The sequence below is a fragment of the Phalaenopsis equestris genome, unplaced genomic scaffold (assembly GCF_001263595.1).
Source record: "Phalaenopsis equestris unplaced genomic scaffold, ASM126359v1 Scaffold000402, whole genome shotgun sequence".
NCBI classification, from domain to species: Eukaryota; Viridiplantae; Streptophyta; class Magnoliopsida; order Asparagales; family Orchidaceae; genus Phalaenopsis; species Phalaenopsis equestris.
Window position 1 is genome coordinate 930,941 of NW_018164844.1, and position 20,308 is coordinate 951,248.

At 33.5% G+C, this 20,308-nt stretch overlaps 1 protein-coding gene across 1 annotated transcript; it reads right to left on the reverse strand.

Moving 5' to 3' along the window:
* Positions 1-7,259: 7,259 nt before the first annotated feature.
* LOC110026797 (potassium channel AKT1-like) lies at positions 7,260-15,042 on the reverse strand. The gene is made up of 11 exons (XM_020727934.1): positions 14,744-15,042; positions 12,979-13,344; positions 12,435-12,492; positions 12,034-12,351; positions 11,706-11,951; positions 11,521-11,619; positions 9,734-9,766; positions 9,445-9,630; positions 9,156-9,350; positions 8,998-9,073; positions 7,260-8,275 (listed from the first exon to the last, which is right to left on the reverse strand). The coding sequence occupies exons 1-11, from the start codon at positions 14,926-14,928 to the stop codon at positions 7,404-7,406; spliced, it is 2,634 nt and encodes an 877-aa protein (XP_020583593.1). The 5' UTR covers positions 14,929-15,042; the 3' UTR covers positions 7,260-7,403.
* Positions 15,043-20,308: the final 5,266 nt, after the last annotated feature.

Genomic DNA, 20,308 nt, shown 5'->3' on the forward strand with positions numbered 1-20,308 from the left:
AAAAGAAATAATACAAAATATAATCCAAATATAATAAAATTTAAGATTTTATCTTTAAATTATTAAAATAGTTTAAAATGATATTCTATATTTTATATCAAATGATTTCTTGTTATTTATCTTTTAATTACTCATTTTACTTATCATTTTATTATAATGCCAGTTTGAATTAATATTGTTCTCTCTTTTATATTAATCAAGCTAGCTCGTGAGTGGGCTCAAATTCGTAGAATAAACTTCGAGCTTGAGCTCGAAATCGATTAATTAATTAAGCTGAAGCTTAAGCGGAGGGTGCCTCGAGCTTGACTTGACTTGTTGACACCCCTGTTATTGGATACAGTTGATGTGAGGGCCCAAGGGAGGAAACCACGCGATTTGGAAATCAGTTAATTAAGCTGATTTTCAAATGCAGAGAAAATGGGGCGTTTGGGTTAGTTCCCATATCTCAAACCTTCTACAAAACTGAGCGCCATAAACAGCTAATATGCACGTAAACAGAAGAAGATAACACTTTTGATACAAATTCATGCGTATGACATGCAGTTTATTGCCCCAAGTTCTGCATTATTTTGAGTTTATTTGCTCCTTAAAAAAAAAATAGAAGTCATTGATTAACTTTTTAAGAGTTTTAAATCCAAAAAATTAATCAACATTTGTGCTTGATCATGTGAAAGGCTTAAAATCCCATCATGCCTTTCATCTACAAGTAGAAATTTGCGAGTTTTAAGAAGTTTGCACTCGAATGTTATGATATAGGAAGAGTTACTCTGACCGTGTTAAAAAAATTTAACATTTATATAATAATGATAGTGTTTTATTGTGTGAGATAAATTAGATGTTAATTTTCTTAATGTTTAATAATGGACAAGAAAGCATGATGAATCTCAATACATTTTGAGGAGGAAAATATTCTAAATTTAAATTCAAATCAAAGATCATTTGAGCCCCAATTTCAATTTATTTATAGTCAAATTGAGCGTCTCGGCAAGACGAAAACAATAACATTGAAAATGATTCAATCTGAGTTCAACTAAGCATATATCAAGCACTTGAAGTTTAGTAAAAGTATTTGATGTATCAATTTTGGCATGCTAGTTTGTGGTCAATTCTGATGTCGTTACAAGACTTAAATTTTAGTAAAATTACCCGTGATCAAGAGAATTAATGTGGATCGTCTGATAGAGTGCTTTGGGAGATTGATTGAATACAATAAAATGACCCCCCCTAAAAACTATAAATATGCCCTCATTCTTCACCTCAGAAAAGGGGGAGAAAAATAGATGAGAGCGAGCTGAATACTATAGTTTATCACTTGAAGTCTTGACTACGAAAGTTTACTGTCAACTAGCAGAGATCACCATCAACCATTACCAGTAATTTTCTGCAATCAACTACAACCATTATAACAATCAACTAAAACTTTTGTAGCCAACTGTTGCATTTTTAGCCAACAACACCGTCTTGTAATTTCATTTTTCTTAATAGAAGATTAGAGTAAACATATGTACTTTCAATTTATTAGTGGATTATTTTGATTGGTCTAGGCTCCATGCCTTTTTTTACTTTTAGGGCATTTTCACGTAAAAAATATGGTTGTCCCTTACATTTTTGTCCAAGTGTGTTGAAAATCATATTGAGCTAAGATAAAAGATTTTTCTACAATTGATAATTTTCTAGCACCCAACAGTTTGATGTAATTTGTGGGAATGGTAATCTCGCATTTATAGAAGTGTGAGCACTATTTCAATGGCTAAGAAGCATAATTCTTGTAACTATGGATCCTCCCACTCTAATGTCAACCATTTCAGGGGAAAATCCTGTAATAAGGGATGACAAGCCTCTACATCTTTTTTCCCTGATGGACATCACCCTGCTGGTAAGGATACATCTTCTTTGACTCTAGAAGACAATATACAAAAATGAGGGTTTCCAAAATGAGATTATTAGCTTCTATGTGAGCTCCATAACCAGTATTAGAACAAATCAAAATTCATATACAACAAGAATAACCACCAATCAGAGACAGTGACATAGAGAACGCTCCTCAAACTGTCCCTCCTCATATTGAAGCTCTTCCTCTACCGACCCAGAAAGCTGACCTACTACATATTGCTTGTTTTACACATCCATCTCGTGTATCCAAACCAAATTTAAAACTTCCAATTGCCTTGGAGAATTTAGCTCAACTTCATAATATAATTCATGGTACTATGGATTGTGATTTAAGAAGAATTCTCTCAAAGGGACAAAAGTCATTTTCTTTGCTCAACGTAGCTCTCATGAGTTTTCACCCTTGACTGATAGTACTCCAACACTCAATTCCAATATAATTCAAACTCCCAAATATTGATTCATATAATGGGATATCTGACCCATATGAAAACATTGACCACTATAGAGCCATCATGCAGATATAATAAGAGTATGATAAGTTTCTCAACTAACTTTTTCTTGCCACCCTCAAAGGTCGAGCAAGTATTTAGTTATATTCCCTCTTAAAAAAAACTATTCATACATTTAGCGAACTCACCAAGTTCTTTGTAGAGGAGTTTATAGCAAATTAAAATATTATCAAATTAAGAACCCTTAAGGGCAAGTTACATACAAAATCTCTACTTATTTCACTAGAAGACATGCCTATGCATTAGCCTCAACGGTAAGCTAGTAAATTCTCACTAGAAAGACCCCTTAAAGGCATGTGGCAGACTGTCTCAACGTATATAATTGAAAATATGTCAATGAGGTAGTCTTGATAGAAAACTAGTATTTAGCACAATTCTCATTAGAAATACCCATTGCAAGTAAGTGAGATACACAATATTTACTTATACTCTTGAAAGACACACCCATGAGGTAGTCTAAATGAGAAGATATTAGTGGACACAATCATCATTATAAATACTTCTAGAGGGAAAGTGATATAAAAATTCCCCACTTATACCTTTGGAAGACATGCCGATGAGGTAGTCTTAATGGTAAGCTATTAGCGAGCACAATACTCACTAAAAAGACCCATTAAAAGCAAATGATAGACAATATCTCCACTCGTACCCCTAAAATGCATGTCCATGAGGTTGCCTCAATGAGAAGCTAGTAGTGGACATGGTCATCATTAGAAAGAATCTATGAGATTAAGTGGTTGACAAGGTCTCCATTAAACAAAATTTAGAAAGTTATAAGCCTCAGAAGAAACATGTGCATTAAAAAAAGATCTCGAACGACTATAAATCTCCGAAGTTACATGTACGCCAAAAGAATCTGAGAAGGCTATGAACATGAGAAAATATGGGTAAATTTTAAAAATTGTCAAGAGAATTTAAGCCTCAAAAAGTATATGTACACTTACAAAGCATTAGAAGGCTTAAGCCTAAGAAGAGTTCAATGTTACAATGTTTCCACCGGGGGCAATATCTCAATTGTTGCATGTTTGATTTCTTACAAGACTTATAAAGGTTATATCTTCTCTTGGAATCAAATTATTAGAAATTAACTCTCTTACATGAAGATCAAGGGTTCATCAAGTATTAAAATCACTAATTTTAATAAAGATCTTTCAAAAAAAATCTTATCTTAAAGCAATATACAAAATTATTGATCTACACAAGATCATCATACTCTATAACAACATGACCAAATAATTTTAGGGATCTTTTATGGCTTTAAAAGATCTTGACTTCCATCAGATCATTTTCTTATCAATGAAGTTTACAACATAATTTAAGCATTTGTCTCGAACATAGTTCATTTTAATGAAATCAAAGCCAATGTCTATACCTTCAATAAAGAATATTCTACTTTCACAATGCTATTAATATCACCGATATCAATAATATCAAGCTAAAGATCAAGTTTATATAAAAGATTGCCTGATCATTACATCTTTTAAGGGAAGACCAAAATTTTATTATTATGGGTATCAATCATCTCCTTTATGAGGAACAATGTTTGAAAACAAAAACTCTCTGAAGTTAGGTAGCCACCATTTTATGAATTCAATTAGTCAACAATAGCATAAAGAAATTAAACAACTGTTACATATGGACAACAAAACTATAGTAGATAGAGCAGGTGTGTGGCTTCTATGCCCCTCAAGAGTGGTATTTATAGTTGAAATTTTAGAAAAAAAAATTTCAAAGTTGAAGGGTCGCTCTGCTGGCAAACCCATGGGTGCGTACATGCAAACACACACACACACATACCCACACACAAATAATTTTGCAAATTGCCCCTCACACGCTTGTGCTAGCGCCTACGTGCCCGCTTACATACCCCCACGTGCTCACTCTTTGACATAGGAGTAGATGAGCACACCCATGTAGGTGCACTCGTGCACACCCAAGTGTTCACATGCGCTCTTTGCAACGCTTATGTGCCCTCGCACACGCTGCTACATTCCACTCATGCTAGCACTCTCCTAAGGATCTCGCTACTTTGTCTGGGACACTATTATGTTCATATGCTCACACACATGTACATGTCGATGCACATACATGTGCACCCAGACAATCATGCCTATGAACCTAGAAGCGTACAACCACTGCTAGTAGTGACAAAGACAACATAATCAAATATTTTTCAAAAGTATCTATTGCCATTTTTAATATTGTAGACTCAATTTTAACATTTAAGAGAAATGCATGAAACATCAATGAGTGCATTTGGATAATTTGAAAATATTAAATATTCTCATTCCAAGTAGCTTGCAAATTTCTAAAATATCTAAAATTATGACGAAGACTTATCCAACAAGTTATATTTTTGAATGACACAAGCATAAGTTGAGATGATGTGAATAACCTTTTACTAGGGATTCGATCCAATTAGAATCAAAGCCACACCGTCAAATAAGATTGCACTGATTTGAGAAAAAAATAGAATAAAAAATTCAACAGAACCAAAACGAAACAATTTCAAAAAGAGCACACCAAAAATTAACGTGAAAAACCAAAAAAAGGGAAAAATACCCTGGAGCTATACCACCAAAAAATTTTCACTTGGAATTTCATATATGTGCATAATGCTCACTCAGATCTCCTCTCTGCAAGCAATGGAACTTTCAAAACTTCGCTCCAAACTCTTCATTTCGTTCTTATACGAGAAATGCATGCAAGAATCCTCATTTACAACTTTTCTCACCTTTAAAAGAACCTATATCAAAGAAACACATAAATAGAGTGTGTATATCATCAACCGAATAGAGACTTTAAACCGAATCAAAAGAGTCAACAACACCTGGCACTCGCGCCACTCCTTGGTGCGGGAATGTCGTGCTCCTTATAACTGAGTGAGGGCGCATAAAAAATTGATGTAAGGGTGACATTTGCTTGGGAAGAATTCTTGGATAAGCACAGGCGCACTCGAAACTGGTGTGAGGGGCGTTGTATACCTCAACATGAGTGCACCGCACCATAAAAAAACTCAAGTACGGTCCATGCAGCTAGTGTGGGCTTTAGGGTGATTCTTCAGGCTCCATAAGATAATAACATCGATGTACGAAATAAGGGGCAGTTGATATGCCATCAAGAAATTTTATCATCAAGCACAAATCTTGATGCATTTAGAGCAAGAAATATTTTAAATTTAAATTCAATGAAGATCATTCGAGCACTTACTTTAATAAATTTATAGTCAAACTATATGTCTTAACAATATGAAATCAATGACACTGAAAGTGATTCAATTCGAGTTAAAATCAACCTAGATCAAGCAATTAAATATGTAGTTAAAGGCTTCGGTGCATCTATTGAAATGTCAAATGATTTCAAAATTTAGCACACTTATAATCAAATTCAGCAACATGATGGGAGAAATAAAACGAGCCAATGATGATTCAATTATGACGTTGTTAAAGCACTTAAATGTAAAAAAATTGCCAATGATCAATGAAATTAATATGGATCGTCTTATAAAGTGTTATGGTAGATTGATTAAGTTTACCAAAAATGACCCTCTCAAAAATTAAAAATAGGCTCCCATTTTCCACTTGAAGGGGAGAAAGAGAAAGAAACGAATGAGTTGATTATTAAAGCTTAACTCATGAAGTCTTGGCGATTTTCACCGATCATTAAAGTTCCCATCAAAACACTAAAGTTTGCTGCCGATTATCAAATTTCACCGCTAGATACCAATGATAGCATCGACCACCACCAGTAATTGGTTACGACCAATTATGATCATTATAACAATGAACTACATATTTTGTAGCCAACTACTATTATTGTAACTAGCAACATCATCTTGTAATCTCTTCCTCTCTAACACACAAAAAGAGTCGACCTCTGTAATCTCAATTATCTAATGGATTTTTTAGATTGGGGTAAGCACAATGATTTTTTTCTCTTTTCAGGGCATTTCAACGTAAATAAATCTAGTTGTCTCTAACATTTCTGCCTGTGTGTGTTGGGAAATTATTTTGAGCTAAGATAAAATTTCTCTGCCAATAAAAGTTTTAGCACCGAACATTAATGAATTAAGATACACTAAAGTGAAGGAAAAATTGAAAAGTTTCTCGACATATCTTAATAAAATTTAATTTTTATTATTTTAGTTTTCCAAGAGTAATTAATTCAATAATTGGATTGCTAATTTTAGATATTTTGCATATTTATTTTAACTATATCAAGTGTCAACAATGAGATCAATGAAATGCCAAAAATCCCTAACATAAAATTAAAAAAGTTCTATAGAACAAACTTATTGCATATATATATAAGATAGATAGATAGATAGATAGATAGATATATCCATGGTGGTAGCTTAGTCGCCCTTCAGTTCTTCTATAATTCCAAGAAAATAATGCTGTTTTTTAAGATTAATGAAAACCATAATTATTTTAAACAATTTGAAATCCCTTGCATTTTAAATGCTAAACAAAACAACTCACAATCCTATAAAGATGGGTGAAACACTTGCCAAAGTTGACACACCTAATTATAAACTTAGAAAATCAAGAGAAAAAAACAAGTTTGAAATTTACATGCATATCATAGCATTTCTAACTATAGAGATGTCTAACACTTAAATTTTGATTTTTACTTATCTATGCATAAAAAATAAAAAAAGAACAACATTTCACTTTTTGAAAGTTAACAATATTGATATTTTTGATGTGACACAAAAAATTGAATTTTTATATATATAAAAATCAAAATTTGAATACTAACAAAAAAAATTACATATGAATTGCTTGTATGCATTGCATTGCAATTCCTACATCAAGAGAGTCCAGACTCCATTTATAACATTGTTGTATGCTGTTATACAACATATATATGATAATGTACAACATGGTTATACATGAAGTCTGAATACATCCTTCACATATAATAAATTTTCCTAATCAAAATCTTATGATTGGAGGAGACAGATAAGCACTAAAGTTCAATCTACTCCTACACTATCTCTCACACTTGAATGCCACCATTTCTCCCTCTCCACAAATCACTGACAAGAAGAAGATGATCACCATCTCTTACAAGCTTCAAATCATCAATCTCAACTCCATCCTTCGTAACAACTTTCGAAGCATGAAAACCAAATTTTTCATCCCCAATCCAAAGAAGCTCCTCCATTGATCTCGGAAGAAGCACCAGCTTACTCACCAAACCTCTCTTCTCAGGACAGCTGATCTTCACCCTGAGAGGAAGATGATGATTGTAACCATCAGCATAATACCCATATCCATCCTTCACATAACTTGAGCTACAAGATGGCAATTGATCTTCACTCTTATCATCATGACAATGAGCAGCCGACATTATACCAAGCAATGAGTTACCAAAGCTTCTAGAGTTGTCATTCTCAGGCAACATCGCCGGATCCCTCCCGAATCTTCCAAGTGATTTGTTACCCATTGAGGTGCCGTCTTCCTTCCAGCCGGCGAGGGTGCTTTCATTTTGTGGAGCCTTCTTTGTATGGAACAGGGAGATGATTTCATGATGGCCTTGTTGTTCGGCTAATTCTCTTGGGCTCCAGCCATGGATGTCATGATGGTCGACATCAGCTCCTTGGTCGAGCAATAAGTGGACCATTTGCAGGTTGCCTTCGCAGACTGCAAGGTGGAGGGCGGTGCTCCCGTCCTTCCTCGGCAGCCTCACATCGCCGCCATAGTTGATGATGTCGTTGAGGAGGTCTAGGCTGTTTTGCTCTGCTGCTGTGCAGGCATATTGGGCTACGTCGCCATGAGAAAGGCTTGCACCATTGTCTATCAGCATCTTGATTACAGGCTCATGCTTTCCGAGCACTGCTTCCCATAGCGGAACACTTCCTGCAGAATCTGCGCATTTTGTTGCATTTTGTAAGATGGTTGCATTGTTAAAAAAAAGATTAATATACATAACGTTTAATTCTTATGATTTCACCACTCAAATCTTGTGAATTTACACACACACACACATAAATATATATGTGTGCCACCTCTCATAAGCATGAAAATGTGTTTTTCACTCTTTTAAAGTTAAAATAATGGTATTTTAAGAGTTATAGGAAAGATTTGCATTTTATATATGTAGAAAGGTAAAGATTTGCATTTTATATATTTAGAAAGGTAAGTTTAGGTGTTAGATACGTAAATACATAGAATTGGGTGGTAATATATGTAAATGAGCCATGCTAAAATATTGCGTCTTGTTCTGGCTGCCCAACACTCAGATTGATACAACATAGTCAACATATAAGTAGTTCTATTAAAATTATCATTAATCTATTTGTTTCTCCTTGTCAAGAAAGCATTTAGGATTAGTGGAAGAAGGGATTTGTTTATGATTGATATTTTAAGAATGTAAATACAATGGTTAGGACATATAGTGACATGTAAGATATAGTTTGATTTTCCTAAAACATCCATGGCACACATCTTAATGTAAATAGCTAATTTAAGGTCCAATTTCATTTTCTTAACAACATATCTTATAAGATTACAAAATTCTCACATTTAAATTCTACTTTGATTAATGTCTTTAATCTTCCAAGCTAAATTTTCATGTGTTAATGACAAACCTCTGCTGTTTGGATCTGCTCCATAGTCGAGCAAGAGAAGCACACAATTCTCACTTCCTTTCGACGCCGCCAGATGCTGCTTAACAAATCAAATATGCAAGCAAAAAATGTCATCATTTATGCAATAAATCGGAATCATGATAAAAATCTTAAATTACCAATGCAGTGTGTCCATTGATGTCAGATTCATTTGGATCTAAGCCGCGCTTAAGAAGTTTATGCAACAACAGATCATCCCCTCTAATGACTGCAAAGCGAAGAGAGAGAGGTAAATCCGTTCGACCCCGAGCTAAGGTGTTCTCCGTCTCCCTCGAAATTCTCTCCATGATTGGGTCCTTCTGCTCTTTCAGATACTGAAATGCAAAAAGAATTTTGCATCATATATGCTTGCAAATGATTTCTAGCTACAGAACTGAGTTTTTTTTTTTGGCTAGTTTAGAATTGAACCTGAAGGAGGTTGTTCATGATTACAGTCCCATCTCCTACATTTGACTGAACAATGTTTAGAAAAGAGCTGCGGCTTAACCGCAATAATTGGCACAACCTTCTGGTTCGATATGTGAACAATTGAGGCCTGTAACAAAGTACTCCAATTTCTCCAAAAAGCTCTCCTGCATTTGCCTGTCCAACAACCTGTTTATATGGCCATTATTAAAATTTTTCTGTTTTAAGGCAATCATTTCTAACACATCAGATCTGAAGAATCTACCAAATGTCAAATAGATTGAGAAATTACCTGTTCAATCCCATTCCTGTGATCTATTATGTCCTGTAAAGAAGTTTGACACCTTAGTTTTGGTATTGTGGCATTAAACAGAAGGATGATTTTGTATGTATTGACATGTTTAACGCATGAACTTCAATTTTTACATACATGCCGCCTTGTTTATGCTAATTAAGCCGAGTTGAGTTTAGTATATTGTAGATTGGGCTTGGGTTGTTAATATTATAAGTTGCTTATGTTCGGCTTGAGTTTGTGTTGATGTTTCACATAATGCACAAGATTAGTTTTTGTTTAAAATTTTCAATACTTGAATTTGATTTGTACTTGATTTATTTATATCAAGTGAACGAGTATTTAAACAAGTTAAAATTTTGAACGAGTTTTTAGATTTTCATATAAATTTTTTAACAAAAGATTTTATAAATATAAATAAATAAGAAATTAAATAAATTTTGAATTAATATCTAACACAGATTAAATAAGAAAACAAATATATTACGAGTTATTTTTTTGTAATCAAATAACATAATTGAGTAATAGTGTTTGTGCAACGACGGTTTTAGGCACCAAACATGAGATGGTTGGTACAAAACAAGAGCGGGGAAGTGAAGTTTGCAAGCAAAAGAGATGGGTTCACGATGCTGTATTTTTTTTTTATTTTAATTAATTTAGCCGAGTCTAGTTTAGTATATCGTAGATTGTGCTTGGGTTGTTAATATTATAAGTTGCTCATGTTCGGCTTGAGCTTGTGTTGAGTTTCACATAATGCACAAGATTAGTTTTGTTTAAAATTTTCAATACTTGAATTTGATTTGTATCTATTTATATCAAGTGAATGAGTATTTAAACAAGTTAGTAAACAAATTAAAAGTTTGAACGAGTGTTTAGATTTTCATATAAATTTTTTAACAAATGATTTTCATAAATATAAATAAATAAGAAATTAAATAAATTATGATTTAATATCTAACACAAATTAAATATGAAAAAAATATATATTACGAGTAATTTTTTTTTGATAATCAAATAATATAAATAAGTAATAGTGTTCATGCAATGAGGGTTTTAGGTAACAAAGATGAGATGGTTGGGGCAAAACAAGAGAGGGGAAGCGAAGTTTGTAAGAAAAAGAGTAGGGTTCACAGTTTAGTATTTTTTTATTTGCTGATTTTAATTAATTTCATTGATTGATAAATATTAATTAATAACTATATTATAAACAAATTATAATATTAAAATATGTGTAAATATTTTATAATTAAATAATTTAATTAATTTTAACTAATTATTATATAATATAATAAATACTTAATCAAATAGGAATGGATTTAATTATTTTATTTAAAATGGGTTAAGTAAACAAATAATCAATTTATAATTTTAAAATATTATGGATATTATATTATAACTATTAAATCATAATTAGATAAGTTCTACTTAATCAAATTTTATAAAAAAAATATATTATACATGATATGAACGATCATTGAGTTTAATATTAAGTATTTAACAAGTTACTTACTGGACAACAAACGAATTTGTTAATGAACATAAATAAATAAGTTTGAGAACATTCATGTTCATCTCATTTAACCATTAAGATTTTAAAAAACATTCAAGTTTCTTTATTTGCAAATTTAAACGAACATGATCAAGTTTTAATCGAGCCGAGTTCGAGTTGTTCATCAAGTGCATTGGTTCATTTACAGCCTTACTTCTGCATGAAAAGATATTTTTAATTTTTTTAAGTTAAAATTATGCCCTCAAAGAAGTTGAAATTCTCATCCAGGAAGACTTACCACAGTGCCAGTTACCAGCACAAAAAAATCAGTCGGCGCTTCATTCTGTAGAATGACATCCTCCCTTGGAGGAAAATACTCAGCTTTCATCTCTGACACCTTCAACAAAAAAATTCAAAAAAGAGAATGTAAGTCCCCGAAATTCAACAGGAAGAAAGTACTGAAATTGCAGCAAAAACTCTTACCAACTGAAAAAGCAAATCAGCAGAAACCCCCTGAAACAAATAGACTCTCTGAACAAGATTATAGAAAAGGTAATGCGAGATGCTGGATCTGATCGCTTTCGGAAGCGCATCCAGAGTCTCCTGCTGCTGCAGCCCCTCTGAATCCGTCCTGTACTTCAAACAGAGGTGCGCCAGCATTTGCTCTTGGATCCGCACCGGAAGTTGATTTCTCTGCGCAAATCCAGATGCCGCTCTAATCGTATCTCTCTGCAGCGCAAAACATGCATCAAAATTGTAACTTTTAATCCATACTAATCCTTATGGTAAAGCCAGGTGTGAGATGACTGACAAACTTTCTAGTTCTGCTGGTTCCATGAACGACCAAATTAGTCATGTTCCCAATCAGATAAGCCGTGAGCCCCAAATTGAAGAGCATGTAGAAGATATCGAAGATCATCTCCCTGGTGTTTTGTGCATGCAGGTCTCCATATCCCACAGTTGTGAGGGTGGTGATTGACCAGTACATTGATGTCACATACCGAATCCACAAGCTTCTTTCATGGAAATCCGGCATGGTGGCACCAATCCATGTCATGCTGGGCTCAGGATACCTTGCTGCAAGAAGATAATAGAAGCATCCGGCACAGTGCACAGCGAACAGAGTGACCTGTGAGTCCATAACAATGGCGGTTAAGAAGACGAAGTAGTGAAGTAGAGGGACATAATGTATGTGTTGTTGTGGTAACTTACACAAATGAGCTTTATGCATCGGACCCAGAAGTAGTTGAAGTGTCTGTCCTTCTCCAAGCTGGAAATCAGACGAGAAGAAGGTTAGGTAAATTTAAATGCATACCACGCAAATCCTATGTATTTACGTATCTAACAACTAATGTTTGAAATTTATATTTATATGTATGGGCTATAATTGAATCAAAAACCTTGGCAATAACTTCCAAAGCCTATACTAAACGAATTAGTTGATACTCACAATTATGAAATATTCTAAATATGCGAAAATGTTAAGAGCTTATTTCTAAGCTTTTTCCGTGAGATTTTCCATGGATAAATTTGTAACTTCTATTTTTGTTGGTTGCTCTTCTAACATTTAAACATCATCTCCCATAATTGTAATCTGAGCAATTTAGTGAAATCCACTACGAACATTAATCTCTTAACCTCTAACAACTTCCAAAAAGGCATTTTTTTAAAATTCTTAACAAGATAAACCGTTAACATCAAATGTTCTTAAAAACAAATAAAAAATACAGAGAAAACGCAAACAAGACAACTTTACCGAGCAAAGAGCGAACTGACTCTTCTGAGACGCCATAGCCGAAGCATGTTGAAGAATCCGTAGGACTGAAGCTTTGTTGGCAGCATCCTGCGAATAATTTCTGAAGGTATAATGGACACGAAATCCAGAATAAACCAGCTGGACAAGTACTTCTGCGCAATCTTCACATGATTGTCAATGAAAAGATAGGTTGTGGTCTCAAGATAAGCTACAAAGAAGGTGAGGATAATATCTATTGTGAAGAATACATTGACTAAGTCATCAACGATAGATAAAGGCCGAGTTGGCTTTGAGATGAAACCGAACTCAAATGGAGATACCCATGCGGTATAGATCACCAAGAAAATCAGAAATGTTTCCCAGGCTCTGCAGAAGGTGAAAATTTGACTATTAGATTCTAGCATAAGGCTTTTCATGCATTCATTAATCACCATAATGCTTGAATAAAGATATAGTTGCTTTTATATTAGTTACTAATATTTCTTTTTCCTGCTGCCTTGTTTGTTCTGCTTAACTTGGTAAAATACAAATTAATTAAAACCACAATGTATACTCATTACACTGCAACATTAATTTGACATGACGATTGGGTGAACACAACCAGCAAGACTGAGACTGAATAGAATCATACTCAGCTGTGTAAATAGTTCAATGCAACTTGGGCAGCTCACCCTACGATATGTCGTCTCATCATTGAGACCCACATATGTCGTCTCATCATTGAGACCCACATATTAAAGAAAATATTACATATGTTCACCAGTATGTATAGTGAAATACATCTCCACCGTTCACCATACATACCGGTGAACATATGTAATAGGTAGCTCGCCCGATAGCCAATTTGACCCAGGTGAATTGCCCACCTAGCCAATTTCAACTCACAATTCCCCAGTGCACGCCAAAATTCATACGCTACTGCAAGAATCAGCCTAACAAAGTTTGACAAACATTATGGTCGACATGAGTCAACACCCTAAATGAATGGGGTCAACGGTCAACCCTTCTTTAAATTCTTATGTATCATTATTTAATTTGTCTCATTATAACCTGTGAAAATAACATCCCATTCCTACTACAAAACCTAGAGTGGGGACCCTTTCTTCCTCTCCCAAAAATTCCTTTGTGAACTGCAATAGAAGAGGGCTATCCTCCACTCACTTCCCTTTCTCATCATCAGTTTGCAGGCATTTCAGCCTATGTGGTATACTAACACAAAGCTCTGATTTATGGCCAACACACAAATCCACAACTATAGTGTGCAATTGTTTAATATAAGATTATAATAAAAAAAGCTTAAAACAATATTCATTATCTTTTTTTGGAAAAATAAACCATTATAGCTGACAGATTTTTTGCCGTTTAAAACCAAACCTTTTGTTTTTTAATAATTCAAATTGATTCTAATTACATCCAACCAAATGATTAATCCTGAAAAAAAGCAATTTTTTTAAAATAAGCTTAATTTCAATCTACAAGCAACTAAACAGGCCATACGACAAGCAGAGGAATATCTAAACAAAGGGCTTCAGCTGAAGCAAAAACTAACAGAGACTGAAAATAAGGAGAAGTCACAATGCAACAAAAAAAAAAATCATTTTTTTAAGAAAACTTAGAAAACAAAACCATCACTTTTCTCTCAAAATTTACTCATTAAAAACACCAAAAAAAAAAAAGAATAATTTATATTTCAAAACCAGAACACAGAGTCCATTGCCTCAAAAACGAAGAAGAAGAAGAAGAAGAAGAAGAAGAAAAACAATACCTGTATCTTTTATCATAAGGCGATATAACGAAGGACCGGAGCTTAAGTCTCCTACTTCCGCTCTCCCCCAGCGCCGGAAGCACACCTCCCGTCAAACTATACCGACTTCCATCCCTCGAAACCGCCTCCGCTTCCCGCCCACACATCGCCGAAACAAAAAAAGCTGCCTTTCTCCTACTCTCCATTTCTCCTCACTTCAGCAACTCATCTTCTTCTTCATCTCCATAGCACAGAGAATTCTGAAGAGAAGCAGCTCCAAAACAGCCGCAGTGTTTCCTTTTTTTCCCCCCGGGTTTGAAAGTCTCAGTTTCTCTCTTGGGGAGTCGAGTTTCTCGTGCTTATATGTAGCTTTCGTTCGAAATGGAAACACAGCCCTGCTGCCCGCGGGTTCCGCGAACCTCATAAATGCTGACTGAAAAAAGGAAAAAAAATTACCAAAACCCTTCATAATTCTTATATTTACATTTAAAGATTCTTAAGCTGGGAAATAATTAAGGCTGTTTGCATAGACAGCACCTGAAATATTGCTATTTATAAATGTTGGCTCGAAGAAGAAAAAATTATTTCTAAAAGCCTTCAAAATAGTCATTTTTTACATTTAAAGATTCTTAAGCTAAAAATTCTTATGCTGCCAAATTTGGGCTATTTCCATAAATAGGACCTGAAACTTTGCCATTTGCAAATCTAGCCCCTCATAAATGTTGATTGAAAAAAAGGACAAAAAAGACCAAAAATCTTCATATTTACGTTTAAAGATTCTTAAGCTACCTATATATATATATATATATACATATATATATATATATATATATATATATATATATATCATATCACACACTACTTTTTTATTTCAAAAATTACAACATAGCTAATGCCTAAATTTTAATTTTTATATGCAAGTCATATTATTTATGAATTTGTATTTTATTTTTTTTAAGTTAAAAAGATGATATTTTTTTTCTATGAGATATGAAAATTTTGTGGTTTAATTGTAAAAAGTAATTTTTTTTTGGGGTGTTAGATAAGTACATGAAAAGGAATTGAGTGGTATGTATTTAAATGCCCCTTATTTTTACTTAACTATTGTGTTTAAAATGAAATCTTATCCCTTTTCAAAATTTGTTTTATGACCACATATGGATTATAATGTAATATTTAATAGCAAAAATTGTAGGAGTGGGATTTGTAGAGGATTGCCTCCCTAACATGAAGGACTCACCTTCGAGTTAAATTGTTGTAAAAAGGCTCACAATAATAATAATAATTAAAAAAATATTATAATATTTAAATTACAAACTTTCAAATTTGAAGCTAATTTGGATTAGTTCAACCTTGATTTAAATAGAATTATAGTTCAACCAATTTCTTCAATGAGAAGAATTAAATGACAAAATATATTCTAATTTGAATACATGCAAGCATTTTTTAGCGAGAAAAATGCATAGAAAATTGTGTCTTATGTCTTTCTTTTATTATTTCTTTTCTTATATTTATATATATATTGTAAAAGTTTTCTCTAAAATTAAATGCAAAAAAATTTGTTAAAATTCTTTGGAGTGGATGCCCAAAATATTGTGAATCACCAACAATCATATAAGTATAAGTGTCGATCAAGTGATCTACAAATTATGAATTTGTGTATCTATCTCATGGAGGACAACTTAACCTTTCAAAATAAGAAAAGTTCTATTCTTTTGGTTTTAAGTCTAGCCTGAAGTGTTCAAATTTTTTTGTATTTTAAATTTGTTATTTCTATTTTTTGCCAAAGATTAAAACCTAAGTGATAATTAACTGTGAGGTTTTATATCAATTGAATGATTCATCAATGAATTAGATCTTTGAAATATAGGTTTAACCATGTGATAAAATTATGAGCGACAATAAAAAAACGGATCTCCTACTTATCCCCTCCTTGGCGTCTACAAGGTTTGAAAATCCAAGAGATTTAGCTCCCAAAATCAAATGAATTTCTCAGAATACCATATTTTCTTTTATGACTGCACTGACCTAGAAGCTATACCTCTACTCTCCCATGTGAATGTGAATTGATATATTTACTCCACTAGCCTGTTCCTACACAACTAGATCACAGAACATATTAACATATCAACTGGCCATATTGAGAGTCAGTGAAGAGTGAAAGGTTAAAACATCACCACCACACAACCTCAGTTTAATCACAACATCAAAGTTAAACACAAGATTCACAAATTACTGATTCAAAGGACAAAATGAAATATAATTGCTACTAATGCCTTGAAACAACAAAATAAACATTTCATTATAAAAGCAAAATAAATGCAAGAGTTGAGCAATTATAAAACTAATATAATACACCCTTTATACTTCTATAAATCTTTCTTTCTTCTCTACAAGAGTAGAATGACATACAATACAAATTACTATAGAATCCCCATAACTCCTCACAAAAACCTCCTCTCGCTCGTACAGAATTTGGACTACTTGAAACACACTTGAGAACACTGGTGAGAGTGATGGAGAGAGAGTCTAAACTTCTTCACTCTGCTCTAATTTATCATTCCTGGCCCAAAATGATGTAAATTAACACATCCAAATTGTAATCCCACGCATACACATGCCTTTTAGAGTACACATTCTCAACAAAAAAAAAATTACAATAAAATGACATACGATAAATTTCTTCCTTTCTTCTCTATAAGAGTATAATGACATACAATACAAATTACAATAGAATCCCATAACTCCTTACTCAATTCCTCACAAAATTCTCTCGCTCATACAAAATTTTAACTACTAGAAACACACTGGTAGACACTGGTGAGAGTTATGGAGAGAGAGTCTATACTTCTTTGCTATGCTCTAATTTATCTTTCCTGGCTCAAAATGATGCAAATTGAGTCATCCAAATTGTAATCCCATACATGCCCGTGCCTAGGCGCTAGATTTGACACCTAAGCTTTTGTTTATCTTCTTTTCGGTTCTTGGGCGCCCAAAAATGGCTCCTAAGCACATATGAATCTAGTACAGGGTGTGTGGGACACCTATTTCAGGCATTTAAGCACTTGAGGCTGGTGCTTAGGTACCAGTTCAGCCTGTTGTATGTCTATTTGATTTTCTTTGCTCACCAAGTTGCATAATTACATATACATTGAATATACAATCGTAAAGATCATTAAAAAGTAAGAAAATGACACAAATAATATAAAATAAAAATTAAAAATCATGCACATTTGATGCACATCAAATACCCCCAAACTTTCATATTACTTGTCATCACGTAATTCAATATCAAAAGTTAGAACTTATGAAAATTAATGGTAATTCAAATTTAGGATATCAAGGTCCATTAGTAATAAAGTAATTAAACTTGCAGGATACATAAATCTCTCCTTAAAATTAAAGTTTTATTGAAATCCCTAATTTTCCATTCTAACCCTTATTAACTCACCTTCGATATAGTCAAGAATAAATTAGTTGAACAAAATTGACATAAGCAAAATCTTTCTCTAAAAAAATATATCATTTTATTAGAAAAAACAACCAACCAACATTATTTAAGTTATTATCTTTTTGAAAATCAGTATTTCAAACCTAAAGTTAGAGAGGTTCATGGTTCTATAACTTTTAGAAAGGAGGTTGGCACTAATTGTTAGAATCAAGCATAACCTCAAACTTCTTCTGTAAATCTCAAAAAGATCTTTCTTTTTTCACTAAGGCTTTTCCAATTTTTCTTTTTATTTTGATTTTGTTGTTTTTCTTCACTTATTTTGAAAAAGATTACTATATCTCATTAAACTTTTCTTTAATAGTTTTGAATATCACCTCATCACCATATCCTTATTACACACAAAGTCTAATAATACATATTTCCGAGTCTAGGTCTAAATGGTTCAACTAAACTTCTCCTAAGTTAACTACAACGTCACTTCCTGACAATGACGCTAAAAATTTAATATCAGCCCTAATTTCAAGTGTAGGGGTCTCACGCAAGTGTACTTGTTGTATCAGTAATATTGGATTTTGAGTCCAAAATATCGATCCACTGGGAGTGATGGAATTAGACTTAAGAGAAGTCATAACCTACTAAGTTTAGTTCTTAGCCTGGAATTGAAATTAATTAAAGGTCCTACAAACTACTCCTACTGAAATGCAATCTAGTTTACAGGTTAACTCCTACAAGGATCTTACTTATCCTAACTGGTTTGGTGATAATCAAGTTATAAAGCCACCTTCCATTGCAAAAGCTTAAGTGGTAGTGTGGAAAATGTTAAGTGTCAATTGTGAATGTGGCTAGTGACAAATAGAATAAACTCTCTTCTTTACCCTCTTCCGAGAGCATAAAGAAGTTTAGTTAAATTTGTTTTAATTTCTTAAAACCCAACTTGAACCCATCAAAGACTATAACCTTAACATTTGTATCTCTTTACAAAGTGCTTGCACTATACCCTATAGATCAATGTGAATAGCCTAGTCGTTCTACCATAGCTCTCCTGAGTTATTATGGATCACAACACATTTTAACTAATAAATTTGCTAGAATGAAAAGTAAATGAAATTCAAAAAGTTGCCCATTACACTCAAGATTAAAAACCAATTTTTGAAGCACTTTGCACTCCTATGCAACCTACTCAACCATTACAAGGAAAAGTAAAAGAGATCCACTCAGAAAACTTGAAGAACACACCACAAAGCACAATTTGAAACAAGAAAATCCAATAAAATAAAATATACAATACTTAGTTTTTTTTCTCTCCTTACAAAGCTCTAAAAATGCTCTTACAAGGATTTCCTCCTCCCTTGCTGCTTTTCTGAACACTCTCTTTACAATTCAACTCAAATTTCTCACCAAATGCTCAAGGAAACCTATCCTATTCCTTCCTACAACAACCCCTACTTTCTCATTCACCAAAAAACTTTTTCTTCCCCAAAGAGCTCTTTTATCGAGTTGAGTAACTCCTCACATTGTGTATAGGAACTGCTGAAAACTGCTCAAACAGTTTTTGGTGCCTAGGCGCCACGGGGCTGGCGCTTAGGCGCTAATCTATCATACTACATAATGTGGTATGAACACATATGAGCCCAATAAATTTGGCGCCAAGGTACTAGTGAACGGACGCCTAGGCTCCCACTGGCTGGCGCTTAGGCGCCAACCTCTCGAGTTCCCAGGTATGGGACTGGCGCTTAGACACCTAAAAAATCAGACGTCAAGTCGCTAGTGAACTGTGTCCTCTTTAGCTCCAAGTTACCTCAACTTTTCTCAATTTCATCTTCACTTTGCTCCACTTCTAATACTTATTGTACATGCAAAAAATACATAACTATATCTTTCCTTAGAGTGAAATTTCATCCATAAAAAATGCATTCTTTTCTACACATCAGCCTCAATGCCAGTCTTAGAGCACCTTAGAGAAATTCCAACGCTTAGACGCCATAATAGTACTGATGTTGCATTATGACCTCAATTGTTCAATTATTTTTCCTGAACTTCAAATTCTTTGGGGGAAATGATGGTTGGGAGGGCATGATTTCTTTAGAGGCTTGTTGGAGAGAGTTAGGTTTCTTATGCAGTATAGATGGAGTACT

What these genes read in the sequence shown, in the direction of transcription:
- LOC110026797 (XM_020727934.1), bottom strand. Translation starts at nt 14,928, where the DNA reads ATGGAGAGTAGGAGAAAGGCAGCTTTTTTTGTTTCGGCGATGTGTGGG. An exon ending in GTCAGTTCGCTCTTTGCTCG is followed by an intron (nt 12,493 to 12,978) that starts GTAAAGTTGTCT and finishes TCTGATTTCCAG; the next exon opens with CTTGGAGAAGGACAGACACT. An exon ending in TCAATGGACACACTGCATTG is followed by an intron (nt 9,074 to 9,155) that starts GTAATTTAAGAT and finishes TTTGTTAAGCAG; the next exon opens with CATCTGGCGGCGTCGAAAGG.